This window comes from Melospiza georgiana, chromosome 7 (genome assembly GCF_028018845.1).
Source record: "Melospiza georgiana isolate bMelGeo1 chromosome 7, bMelGeo1.pri, whole genome shotgun sequence".
In the NCBI taxonomy this organism is placed as follows: Eukaryota; Metazoa; Chordata; class Aves; order Passeriformes; family Passerellidae; genus Melospiza; species Melospiza georgiana.
This window is the reverse complement of record NC_080436.1, coordinates 20,295,203-20,308,562: the sequence shown is the minus strand read 5'-3', so window position 1 is coordinate 20,308,562 and position 13,360 is coordinate 20,295,203. Positions and strand designations below refer to the sequence as shown.

The window sequence follows — 13,360 nt, the reverse complement described above, 5'->3', positions numbered from 1 at the left end:
CCTTGGGCCATACTGTGATTTCAGAAATTCTCATTAAGCCTTGGCCTTGACAAGCACCACCTGGGCTAAGCTCTTGAGCTTATCAGAAGCACTGCCTGCTTGCAGGAGCTTATGCTTTCTAGCAGGGCTGTTTTTTAACAAACAGCCTTGAAAACTGATTGTTCTTGCCTGAATAAAAACCCAAGTGGAACAAGATTTTTTGTCACCACACTTTTAAAGAAAATTACCAACCCAAATTGTGTCCAGGATGGAAGATTACTATGAGTAAAGCCAACTCTTTAGTGACCCTCTAAAGAGCAGTCCTGAGAGCCTTGGAGCCCTGCTGGGCTGCAGCAGGCTGTGAGCAGCACCTCGCCCTGAGTGGGGCCTCTCAGAGCCAACTCATGTTTCCATACCTGGGGCACCACTGCTGATCACCAACAGCGGAGCCTGGGCTACCCCCATTCCTCCAGACTCAACCCTTTGCCCATTGAGAAGATGCAGAGGGAAAGATGAGAAAGGCATCTGATGTGAGTGCTTTGATGAATTCAAAGGGAATTTTTCAAATGTATATACCTTGTATGTAGTCCTTTGGGTCTGTGTGTGAGCATGCTATAGCAAATATACTATGAATGTTGCTCTCCTAGATTCTTAAGTACTTTAGATTTGTAAATTAGGCCTGTTACTGAGTTACTGTTGTGCTACAGTATATTCTATAAGAATCTTTTGTTAAATTGCTTACATTAAGCTGTCCATTAAGTGTTGTTAAGTTTAAGTGCCATTAAAACTTTTAGGCCTAAGCCATTTTTCAAGTGTGGGGCTAAGTTTGGCAAGGAAGTCCATTCTGAACCTTGTGACTCAATGGGAGGGTCTCCCTTATTCTTTTTTTTATCCTTACTCTTTCTCAGCCTTACCCTTTTCCCATGTAGATAATTTTTGGTTGATTTTGGTTTTAGATTCATTTTAGACTTACAAAAAATTTTTCTCTGTGTTCTTTAACCATCTAGTAAGTAGTAGAGTGAACTTGCCAATGAACTTTGTCATGCTTTTTATATTAAACATACCTGATACCTTTGCCAGGGATTCTTTGGGTGTCCTAAAACACTCATTCACGACAGCAGATAAAAATGTATTACTTCAATTTAAAAAAAAAAAGGAGGGAAAGGAGCATAAAGAGTGTTGAGTGTAGTTAAGATAGGAAGTGTGTAGGAGAGCCAGGGACAGGGCAGCAGGAGTCCTGCCTCCAGAGAGAAAAGCTGTGTAACAATGCCAACAGCCGAAATCCGTAGGGTGACACAAAGGACAGCACTTGTCCTTTGTCCCAGCAGATCAAAGGTCACATCTATTGTTTCTGACAATGGAGCTGTTGTTGGAGGTCCATGTTCTTGCTGCTGCTTGAAGCTCCTAACATGTAAACAACTTTGCTTCCCCCCAGATAAATGCAGAAAATGTTGCATGCTCAATCTACTGCATGTGCCTCCATGATTCCAGCCTATTCCCCTAGCAGGTCTTCCAAGGGCTGCTACCACATAGTCACAACTCATTTCAAAAACAGACAAGACCTTAACAGATTATTTTCTTGAAAACACCTGATAAAATACTCCAGATGACCACTGCTGACATGTGAGCTCTGAGGGAAGAGCTTGCTGGTAGCACTGGACAGGCTATGCAGGACCCTGACTGGGGGACTGAACAGGCAGAGATGTTTTCCTCCACTCACATTAGCCCTATTTAAGTGTGTCTGAAAATGCAGTGTTCAGCTTTGCATGTCTTCAGCTACTGTTAATAGTAGTACTGAATAGATGTAGGACAGTGGTGCTGCCTATGTCTTGACAAACACAGAAAAACCTTTTCCATCATGGCAAACCAGTTGGTAAGTTTGTTGTGTCCATCCACCCAGGGCACCTGGGCCCTGCAAGGCAGAGCAGGAGCATGCAGGCCTTAAAGGTGAAAACAGGGGAAATCACAGTGTTGCAGGTCACAACAACCATCTCCTGAGTTACAGACCTTCATTTTCTGGTACCCTTGCTGTGTGCTGTAGGAAGGGAAGCCTCTGCACTTCACATACATCCTATTTCTCTTTTCCCTGTCCTGAGCTCTTCTCCCCAGTCATCTGTAAAATATGTGAGCTGATATAGACAATTTTCAATAAAATAATTATTTTCCCCATATTAAAAAAACCCTGACAATACAGTTCACAAAATGTCCTGTCTGGATTCCCCACAAAGTCTCTGCTCTGGCCTATTAATCTGAAAGCCATTTGACTACATATGTAGTTTGAAGATTCGAAAAATGCATTAAGCATTAAATGGACAAGTAACTGCAGTCTGAAGTTCTGCTTTAGCTAGTGCCATCAGCACTCCATAACATTTCATGTGATGCTCTTGAAAGCTGTGAAGGTTGGCTACTTCTCTAGTAAAATTCTGATAATTGTGATTCAAGATATTAAGGGCTTTTACTGTTCATAAACTGAATCTCTTCCTCCATGTAAGTAAACTAGTGTTTGTAGATTTCTTTTTCTGAAAGAAGTAAAAGTACATCAAAATTCAAAAAACAAGCTGTCTTGTCTGGAAGCCAGGTGGGTGGCAATCCTCCACTAATGTGGATTTAGAGGAATGGAGTTTGGTCTGGTCTCTGGAGAACTGGTTTAGTTCATCTGCTTTTGTGTGTGCTGAGAAGCCAGCAGTGCAGGTAAGTATGTAATTATGGGCTTATTTAAAATGGAGATTCTTTTACAGAACAGATTGCAGCACGTGCAGGAAGAATAATGCCCACAGAAAATAGAACACCTCCGTGAGGGCTCTTGTACCCTATTGTGCCGGGGGCTATTTACAGGCTTTGGCTCAGAGATGATTCCTGGTTTGCCTTACAGGGGCACAGGTTTGCACGGGCCGCGGCCGCCTCCCTCCTGCTGATTGCAGCGGCACCCGCTGCTGCCAGGGAGGCACCTGGAAATGCTGAGCTGCAACAGTTGCACTGGGGTCACCCTGCTCAAACCGCAGCGCAAGCAGAGGATTATAGCAAACACCAGGGCCACAAATCCCGTACAGCTTCTTCAGGGCTTCTCCCGTTCCTACTGCTGCCAAACACCACGTAGCAGTTATTTTGCTGTGTTTAACGGCTGTACTTGATTTAATGTACTATTATACATGTTACCAAAAATGGTTTAAAATGACTGATCTATTTTCTCCTGGCCTGTCTTCAAATAGTATTGTGATTGCAGAGGGCAAGGCAGCCAACTTCTTTGTGAAATTCTGGTGAACTGCTGTTACTCGAGGAGCAGAAGCGTCACCCAGAGTCTCACTGCTGACGCTGATCCGTGGGGCCCTGGTGAGTGATCTCCCACTCTCCGGGGGGCTCTGGGCAGCCTGCGCGCTGCGGGCTCGTACCACGCTGCTCGGCGGGCGCTTCTGGGTGCGGGCACTGCTGGGGGCAGCCAGCACACAGACCCTCGGCTTTATTTCGTGGAGAAGCCACACTGCCCTTGAAAACTGGCAGGTTTAGGGAGTTTATTTCAGTTTATTTTATTTGGCATATAAAAGTATTTCAAACAAAAAAAAAAAAAAAGGAGAGCTAGAAACAACGGAAGCTTCCCAGCTGGCCCTGGCTAGGCACGAGCGGCCCCCGCTCCCCGCCCCCCTTCTGCAGCCGATTCCCGCCACGTTCCGCCCGGGAGCTTTTCGCGCCACAGGGCCAGGCCCTTGCAGCTCCACAAAGCCTACACCGCGAATAGAAAAAGAAAAAGGGGACCTCCGCAGTGGCCCCTTCGGGGACATCGCGGGAGACCTGACGAGCTCCTTAGCAGAGGCGGGCGGGCGCAGGGGAGCCCACCTGGTGCCGGACCCCGCGGGGTGTGCGCTGCATCTGCCAGGACGCGGGCGGCAACGCGGGAAAGGCGCCGCCGGCCCCGCCCCCCGCGGTCCCTCCGCTTTGGCGCGAACCTTCAGTTCCAGCTCTCGCCGCCGCCGCCAGCATGGCCCCGCCGCGCCCGCAGGTGAGCGCTGCCCGCCGGGCTCGCCGTAAGGCCGCGGGAGAGGTCGCTGCTGCTGCGGAGAGGGGGGAGGCTGTGGTGCTCGCCGCCGCTCCCGTGGCGCTCCGGGGTCTTGCGAACCTGGGCAAGCCGGACTGAGCCGCGCTGCGGAAGGCCGGTGGGGTCGGGTGGGGGGGAGGAGGTCTTTAGTTTGGGCGCCCCAGGGAGAGCGACGTCGGGGGAGCCCCACGCCTCGGACCCGCAGCTCCGGGTCCCCTGCCCCGCCGCGGTGCTCGGGTCCCACGTGCATGGCGCTGCCCTTGCCCGCCTTACTGGAGTGGGGAACTCGGCGGGGGCTGGCGGCCCGGAGCCATGCGCCCATCGCCCCCGCCTCGCCGAGGGCGCGGGCCGGTGGTGGGGCGGTGTTGTGGGGAGCGGCCCCGCGCGGCACGGACGGGACGGGCGGAAGGAGCACAGGGGTCGGCCCGGCCGCGTGTGTGCGGGGCGGCACCATTTTAGCGGGAGGCGGGAGCGGCGCTGGCCGGGACGGGCGCGTTTGCCGCCCCTGGCTAGCCCGGGTCACCCGGGCCGGGCCGCTCCGCGCCTGAGGCCCCCCGGGAGCGGCCGGGCCGCTCACTGGCCCCGGCTGCCCGCCCTCGGCCGCGGCGGGCGGCACCAAAACCCGCCCCTTTTGTGTGTGGGGCGGCCGGGCCGCGCTGCGGTGCTTGGCGGAACTGTGGGGCGGAAAGCCGCAAGCGGAGCGGTGCTGAGGAGGGGACGGAGGGCTCCTGGTTGGCCCGGGCAGCTGCTGCTCAAGGCCCGTGTGCCCGGCGTTCGGCCCGGCCGGTGGGCCCGTGAAGCACCCCCGCTCATAACCGAGCACCCCTTCAGTGTGGGTGCTGCCCCCCGGCCTCGCTGCCAGCCAGCCCGGGGGATAAAATGGGTCACTGCCACTAGAAACATCTCCTGGGAGAGGAAAACCTGAAGCCCACAAAATAAAGTCTTCTAAATCAGTGGCAAAATGAACAAACCAGCAAGCTGCTTTGTGTAGAACGGTTGTTTCCAATCTGTGGGTAGGATTCTTTGGCCCTTCCTTAAGAGCTGCAGAGTATTTGGTGTTTGCCTCAAACTGCAAGTAATAAGTGAATCAAAGTAGATTTCTAGGTACTTTTCGCGTACTTGCACTTTTTTTCATCACTGGCTGTGAGGACTGGAGAATAGCATGATTTATGTGCTTATTTCCACTTGCCTGTTTGCATTAAAAAAGTGTTCTTGAATACTGAATGAAATTTATCTGTAACAATGATCAGAACTGTATCAGAGTAAAAGCTATTGTCATTCCTAACTTAGAGATTTATTTCAAAGCTGATGTTTGTTTTCTGACTTGCATTAAATGTTGCTAAACACCCTAAAATGTTCAAAATTCCTAAGCTTCAGTACAAAGATATTCTTCAAAGGTACTGTGCTGCAGTAGGTCTCTTCTTAATGGTGTTGCTGTTGTCCTTTTGTAGCGTCGTTCAGCAAGGAGAAACTTCACAACCTTTCGAAATACGAAACTGATTCCCATGGAAACATCCTCATCCTCTGATGACAGTTGTGACAGTTTTGGTTCTGATAATTTTGCAAATACAGTAAGTACAGTACAAGAACAAATAAGATCATGTGTGCTGGACTAGTAAAGATTGCAAAAATGTGAAGCTAATAATGTAAGACTACTTGCTCTGCTTATGTTTTTGTATAGTAGTTATAAACCTGTGCTATATGCTGTCATTTCACTTCACTCTTTACATGTGCTTTTAGGTGGTAATTGTTGGAAATAGATTAGCTGTCAATTCTGGCCTTTGATATGTTACCTAACCTGATGTACCTGGTAATTTACAGCTGTGGTTCTAAAACCCCTTGTGAAATGTCTTAACTTTTTTTTTCTTTATTAAAAAGCTATTTGCTTGTACTGCATGCATAAATGTATAAAAATTTCTGTACAACTTAAATTAAAGGATATTTTCTTTTTGTAGAAAAGCAAATTTAGGTCGGATATTAAAGAAGAACTGGCAAAAATATTTCATGAAGCCTCTGATGATGAATCTTTCTGTGGTTTTTCAGAAAATGAGGTTCAAGATGCATTGGTAAGACAGTTGATTTTTGTTTGCTACTATTTAAATTCTTACACATTTTTAATAGGAGAATAATGCCAGCTTCAGCTTGAAGTTCACTGTTTCAGAAGTAAGCATAATTTCATTTAGTAAGCAGTCCAAGTCGCCAGAGTTTAGTTTTCTTTTTGTCTCCATGAAAAGCACTCAAGATATGGAGCTTTAAAAATCTTCCATATGTATTTTGAAATACCTCTTAAACCTGTCCTTGCTGGATGTTGCTCTGTTGGAGCCTAACACTACCAGTTTCCTCAATATGAAGTACTAGGCTAGCCCATGGACTCCAGCAAGCCTCAGAAAAATTCCTGTGTGTCTTGACATGCAGTGAGACCTCCGCTCTGGCAGTGTGACAGGGAGCGCTGTGCATCTGTCAGCAGTAGAGAAATAGTCATAGGTGGTGAAATCTGCCTTCCTGCTTTTTTTGACATCTGTTTTATTGCTTAAAAAGATCAGTAATAATTCTCTTCTGAATATCAATCAGGTTGATATTCAGAAGAGAAACTGAAGTAGTACCACATTCGGCAAAACCAGGTTCGTCATATTTCTCAGCATGTGCTGAAGTTGACTAGAAAAGAAAAATGGTTAATTGGAAGAAATTACATCTGAGTTTAAAACACAATCATTAAGAGAGTAAGTAGGAGACAAAGCTGGAATAGATAAATAGACAAGAAGTCAGTAACTACACATAATGCACAACCAGAGTCACATACCTGCTTAATAAAAACCCCTGTGTAAATAAAAATGGCCATTTGATGTCCATTCTTACTGCTGATCAAAGTAAGACTGTCTTGTGTCTAAAAAGAAAAATCAAAGCCTATTGCATAATGAGCTTTTAACTAAATTATGTACTCACTGAGCCATTGGTTCGTGGGAAATTTGTAAGCAAGACATCAGAATTTGAAGATCAGAAAATACTGGGATTTTATTCATAATTATTTCATTGGTTGGCTCTAGAAGGAAGTGTCCTTTTTTATCATTGATATGTTGAGATGACTGTTGTTGACAGCTTACAGAATTGGGTTTTACCTTGTGCAGACAACTGCAGAGTGGCTTTTTTTTCAGCCAAATGCTAGATGTAGCAAAATGGAGCCCTTTAAAGGCAGTTCTCTTTCTCATGCCGTGCACACAAACTGGTTTTGCTATTAGACCTACAAGTGAGAGCTAAGACTGCTGCAACTGCTGCAAATACTGCACTCCATTTTCTGGTGTGTTTGGCCAACCATGTGGGTCTCCCTGAGGTTTTTTCTCCCTGTATCCTCTCTCCTTTCCTCCCACTCTAAAATACACTAGGACTAGGTGTCTGGATTTCAGCAAGGTAGCCTCTTAAACTACTCCAAGACAAAATGTTGTCCACTGTATTTAACTGCAGAGCAACTCTCCTGGATTTACATGCTTCCATTTTGGTTTGTTAACAGAAATTGGAATCAGATTCAGATGAGAATGATGCAAGTGCTGAAAGTGAGATCGATCAGAGAGGGCAGAAATGCTCTGTTCCTCTGAAAGTAGTCATGAAGTTTCCACCTCGACGATCAGAGAGGAGGAAGGGTGGCATGGAACCTGTTCCTGAAACACCAATGCCTGCTCTAGATTCTGACTCTGACACTGAAGAAAATGGTGCTATGTTTTTAGAAAAAAGAGCTTTAAACATAAAGGAAAACAAAGCAATGGCAAGTACTCTATGTCTTCATGTGGACTGGCCCTTTCCCACCCCCCCCTTTCGACTCTTGGGGGACCTCTGTTTAAATTCACTGTAATGGGAATTATGTGAATGCATTAAGATGAATTTGCATTCCTAAAATATAAATCTGATACTTTATATTTACTGGCATATGAAAATCCATAGGCTGCAAGCCTAATGACATAATAAGTTTTGAACATTTCCAAATTACTTGCAGTCACTAAAACATAAATAAGACATAAATGCAAAGAGTTGAAGAATGACTGCATTTCCTATAAGTAATTGTACTTTTAGCCAATTGCCCTAGTAGTCTGTAATAGCACATAAATACCCTTTTAAAGCTCTGCTTCATTTTTCTCTCGTTAGCTTGCAAAACTAATGGCTGAGTTGCAAAATGTTTCTGGTATCTTTGGTGGGAGAAAATCGTTGCCAGCTGTCAGTCATGTGAGTATAAACTTAGTGGATTTGCATTCAGATTTCTAAGAGTCAAATTCTGACATTACAAAGCAGGATTCTCAATGTAAAAACGTAATAAACTGTGCAAATCAAAGTCCAGTTAGAATTTTATTGCTTCCTAAAATGGGTATCCTCATTGTGTAATTCTCTTTTGATTTGCCATGGTACAAAGCAGAACAGATTAATTTATAAAGGTTAAGTGTCTCCACAGGCCAGTAAAACCAAATGAGGTGCTGTGTAAATATGTGTTTATACAAAGACTGGAGATAAGGGAGGGTAGCTCAGACCTGAATATTCTCTGAGTTTGGAGCCTTGAAAAACACCTGGCATTTAGCCCAACTTTTAAGAAGGTTGGGTTGTGAATCAGCAGTGTAATGAATTTCACTGCTGATGTATTTGTAATTTGGGTGAAGATTAGAACACCGCTGAAAATCGCAGCTCCTCAAGACACGGCTTCTGCTGCTTTTGGCTCTTTCTCAGTGACTAGCAGAATCCCTGACATGAACTAGCTTAGGATCTTCTTACCTTTGGTTTTCTGACTGGGACAGGGATAGACATGTCTTTGGAAAAGATGAGAGGAAGGCATCTTTAGGGGGGAAATTCAGTGTAGGGTCAGGAGCTATCTGTGTTTTCATCTGTTTAATTAGGGGCTTTTAAACATTAGCAGGCTCCAAAGCGACTTCCAAGGCGTTCACTGCCCCAGTGTGCCTTGAGGAGGAACCCAGACCGGAGTTCTCGGCCTCACACAAGGTCCAGGTCCTTGATTGAAGGCCCTCCTACTGTTGTACCAGAAGAGGAAGAAGATGACCCATACATCTTGGTGAGAAGAAGAAAGATGTCTGATGAATACCTGGAGGTATGATGAAGATCTAGTTCTCCTGTTGAAGGTTGTGAGGGTGGTTTTGTATGAAGGTTTCCCTTCAAGAAAATAGCGATTCATAGAGAGTTGATGAGGTTTATCACTATGCCATGGCCTTACAAGAATTTAAAAAAAAAAAAAAAAGAAACAAAAAGGCATTTTATATGTGCTCTCCATTTCCCCTTCCTTGTCCTTGAAAAACCACTTCCTCTTGCACCCCAGCAGGAGTGAAGCAGGATCAGTAGCACCACTGCACCCTGAGGGGGACAGCTCAAGTAAAGGTGCTAAAGCTGCATCCATATCATTCATTGGTACAAAGTTCTGTTATGTCTTGGTTAAATATATGATAGGTGTTTGAGACTTCAGCATTGCTGTGAAGATCTTTGCTTTGGTAGAGTTTTTGCTGAAACTAGTAGTGCGAGTATTGTGTCTTTGCTATTCAGCATGAAGCCCGTACTCCCAGGAGGGGTCACCGTGGTGCCATGGCTTTTCCACATGTCGTGCGCCCGGTTGAGGACATAACAGAAGAAGAGCTGGATAACATCTGTGGATCTGCGAGTGAAAAAGTATATAACAGGGCCTTGGTAAGTATATTCCAGCTTTGTGAAATGTGTACTTAGCAAAGTAATTTTTTTTGTTATTCTGTGTTTGTGTTTTAGCATCAAATGGGGTACACTGCCTCTCACGGACAGAGAGGATGTCATTTTTGGGAGAAATATGTCTGAGATCTTGAAGTGTCCCTTCTTATTTTTGCCTGAATTTGTAGAATGGCCCTTACCAAGCCAATTAGCTTGGTTTTGTGCTGGAACAACTGTAATACCTAAGTGACTACCATACACTGAAGATGCAGTGTCAAAACAATCTGGGTTCAAACTTGCAAGGTGGCTTTCTGTTTTGGGATAAGCACTGCTAGCTGCCAAAGAGATTTTGTTCAATGCTTTTTTCCCCCTATCTAAAATGCCATCTTAAATGTCTCGTTTGTTTTTTTTGTGTTCTAGGGATCCACCTGCCATCAGTGCCGCCAGAAAACCATAGACACCAAGACAAATTGTCGTAACCCTGAGTGCGTGGGAGTGCGGGGCCAGTTCTGCGGGCCCTGCCTGCGCAACAGATACGGGGAGGATGTCAGAGCAGCGCTGCTGGACCCGGTAGGACATGCTCAGGGCTGGCTTTTGGTGCTTGACTTCCACAGACAGGGCTGTTGGTCACTGGCAGCAGTGGTTTTAACAACTGCTTACAGTGCTGTAGTACATCATGCACTACATCATGTGTGATTCACCCTGAATCACACAACTGTGTTGTGTAGAACTTGTTGTATTTACTACTTCTGTAGTTTTAGTTGCAGGAGTAAAGTATGAGAACAGAGCAGCAGCCAAAATATTCTTGTGTTTGAGCATCAAAATAGTGTTCTCTTTATCTCTGCATTAGTGCTTAATGCCCTAGGGAAAAGAACTGTATTGTGGACAAAGTGCTGCTGCTGTGGGCTGTGATGTAGGAGTTAAAACAGAGTGGAATACTTCCTGTGGTTATGTGCAAGGCAGGCAATGGAGAGCTTAATCCTCTGCAGACTGAGGAATTTGTACTCTTGTACTGGTTTAGACACCTTTATGCAGTGCTGATGTTCACTGCAGAACTCTGTGTGGAGCAGGGCATTCTCCTAAGTGAGTATGAGTTAATCTGGCATAGCATCTCAGCTGAAAGGGCTTCTTGTTGTCTCTCCTCTGTGTAGACATGGAGGTGCCCCCCATGTCGTGGAATCTGCAACTGTAGCTTCTGCAGACAGAGAGATGGCCGATGTGCCACCGGTGTCCTGGTCTATCTGGCCAAGTACCACGGCTTTGACAATGTCCATGCCTACTTAAAGAGGTGAGTGTGCCATTGTGTCAGTGATACGGTTGCATTAAGTGGGATAAGCATCTCAGAAGTGGGAGGGAAAAGATGTACACATCCTAGTTTGTCAAATCTCAAGATTACTCTGTGTTGCCTCCAGAATCTGAGATTTTGCCCTATGATTTTTCTGATAACACTGAATTTTACCTGAAACGAGTGATATATTCACTCTGCCTTTTAGCTCTCCACCTCAATATGTATTGTCAGGGCTTCCACTAATTGGTTCAAAGAGTTTTCAGTGTTTTGCTGCAAGCTGACTCATGTTTTTACTTGCCTTTCAGTCTGAAACAAGAACTTGGAATGGAAGACTGAAGCTGTGACTGCCTTTAAATTACATATTCTTTCACCAACATAATATTATTGCCTGCAATGAATTGTTTAATCAAATGAGATTACAAAGTGCCTTCTCTGCTTCCTTTTCCTTTTGGGTAAAAAAGGATAAAAACCTTTCATTTATTTCAGTATAAATCATACTTGGGAAAGCTGTTTAGTGCAGGTCTTCACCCACAGGCCATCGTTTTCTCTTCAGACAACTTTGCAAATCAGATAGGATCAATCCTTTTATTCATGATAGTAACTTCTTTTTTTTCTTCCTGAAAGGAGATGGGGCTTTAAGCCATCAGTTTCACTCATGCAGCAATCTATGCTGCAGGTTTACTTATCCTCCAAAATTGGTTACAAAAAGATTGAGATGTTCTGAAAACTTGGGGTGGTTTTCTCCACAGAACAAAGCACCCAACTTCTGCAATACAGCCACTTCATGATCAAATGGAATTGTAGAATTCTCTGAAGCAACAGCATGTTCTTAAGTTCAAAAAGGAAGCTCTGTAAGTTGCAGCTGAGCAGTCTCCAAGCACTAGTATTTGGTTTTATAGAGTACTAAAAGTTCACACTGGCCATTTCAAGGGAGATTGTATGAATTTAAAAATGCAGTAGATGCTGTTTGATGTGGCATTTTGTGTGCTCAGATGAGAGAAGGTCACTGCTGAAAGTTTCCACAGCACTAGCATTGCCTACTGGTGACAGTGATGGGAATGTACTGGTATACATTGTGTAGTGACCACTGTCTAAAACAGAATGTTCCATGTGGTAAACTACTGTTTTGGTGGACTCTCTTTTCCCTGTTCCTGCTGCAGAACTGCTTTGCAGAGTCAGCAGTGGTCCTGGGGAGGAGGGATACCTCCAGGCCAGGGCTAGGTCAAGTAGGGGGTGACAGTTTTTGTGGCTGTTGGCCATCTTTGAGTGGATGAAAGGTGGTAACTTGTTTAGTTTGGTTATCAGGAAAACAGGCAATGAATGTTTCTGTATCTGGCTCTTTGTGATTGTGGAAGGTTCTTTCACATGACATTTGTGAAATGTAAGTACAGCAGAAACAGAGCTGAAGAATTCTGATATGCTGAGCACATAGGGGTCTCCTCTACTCTGTTGTGAAAAAGAAGGTGCCATGAAAGTTGCATCCAGAGAACCATAAAGTGTGTAAATGTGCTTAGTTTTGTTATGGAAACTACTGTGTAAGCTTTGTATAAGGTTTAGAATGTAATGCTATAAATAATGTACAGTTGAGCAGTAGAAGAATCACCATGGGTTTAACTTCTGTGCCTGTGCAGTATTTGCACTGTGTGTGCACAAAATGATCCACAGTTTGTACCTTTCTGGGAATTGCATCAGTGTTTGTGGGAGGGGAGGAGAGAGGAATTTAGAAACAACAGATATTTATGTCTCAGACTTGCAGTTCTGTTTCATAAATCATCTCTCCTATTGAAAATCTCTTGTCCTCTCTTTGTCTGTTTTTATAGTGTGAATAGCTGTGCAATCTGAGGTGTGGAGAGTGCTCTTCCCTCTAGGTACATTTTGTGAAGAAGGAACTCATTTTAGAAATACATGTTCTGACAGATAAAAGTGGTTGGGTTTTTTTTTTCCTCCTAATTGCTTGGCTTGCCTTCTGATTGCTAGAGTGTGAAAGTACTGTGCTAAAAGCAGACCCTTGTGTTATATTACAGAGACTGCTGTATTTAGATTTCCTCAGATCTACACTGTTCTGTACAAAATTCTTTATTTTGAAAATAAAAATTTTCAATTTTAGAATATTTTTGTCTCTGAACTGGATTTTAAAAGCCTGTTAGAGCTGTACTTCTCTTTTACCACTTTCAGGTGAACTTATACTGCAAAGTAAAGGATTTGGTTGTTCCCATCATACCTGGGGGATCAGTTGGACTCTGCCATCTTATTGTCTCTGGCTCTGTGTTCCTGAATCAGGCTTGCTCTGATACTCATGCTGCTTGGAGTGAATTTTTCAGTACCTGGTGACTAAATGGTGATGGTCAGAATACAGAGTGCTTAGTTCAGGCTTAACAGAGGCTCTAGGTTGATGTGCTGTC

General features: G+C 44.7%; 1 protein-coding gene across 2 annotated transcripts; it reads left to right on the top strand.

Annotated features, from left to right (window-relative positions):
- The first annotated feature begins 3,891 nt into the window (after positions 1–3,891).
- On the top strand, positions 3,892–13,064 carry CDCA7 (cell division cycle associated 7). 2 transcript variants are annotated; one of them, XM_058028081.1, is made up of 10 exons: positions 3,892–3,973; positions 5,461–5,580; positions 5,965–6,075; positions 7,515–7,766; positions 8,144–8,221; positions 8,901–9,089; positions 9,536–9,676; positions 10,091–10,240; positions 10,822–10,958; positions 11,264–13,064. In XM_058028081.1, exons 1-10 carry the CDS (start codon positions 3,953–3,955, stop codon positions 11,292–11,294), a joined length of 1,230 nt encoding a protein of 409 aa, XP_057884064.1. In that variant the 5' UTR covers positions 3,892–3,952; the 3' UTR covers positions 11,295–13,064. The 2 variants fall into 2 exon arrangements, with proteins under 2 accessions (XP_057884064.1, XP_057884062.1); XM_058028079.1 differs by having other exon boundaries at positions 8,898–9,089.
- The last annotated feature ends 296 nt before the right edge of the window (positions 13,065–13,360 follow it).

Bases quoted from the DNA above. Each gene is read 5' to 3' on its own strand.
- CDCA7 (XM_058028079.1), top strand. From the start codon at position 3,953: ATGGCCCCGCCGCGCCCGCAG. The intron at 5,581-5,964 runs GTAAGTACAGTA...TTCTTTTTGTAG, and splicing joins CTGATAATTTTGCAAATACA to AAAAGCAAATTTAGGTCGGA. The intron at 10,241-10,821 runs GTAGGACATGCT...TCCTCTGTGTAG, and splicing joins GAGCAGCGCTGCTGGACCCG to ACATGGAGGTGCCCCCCATG.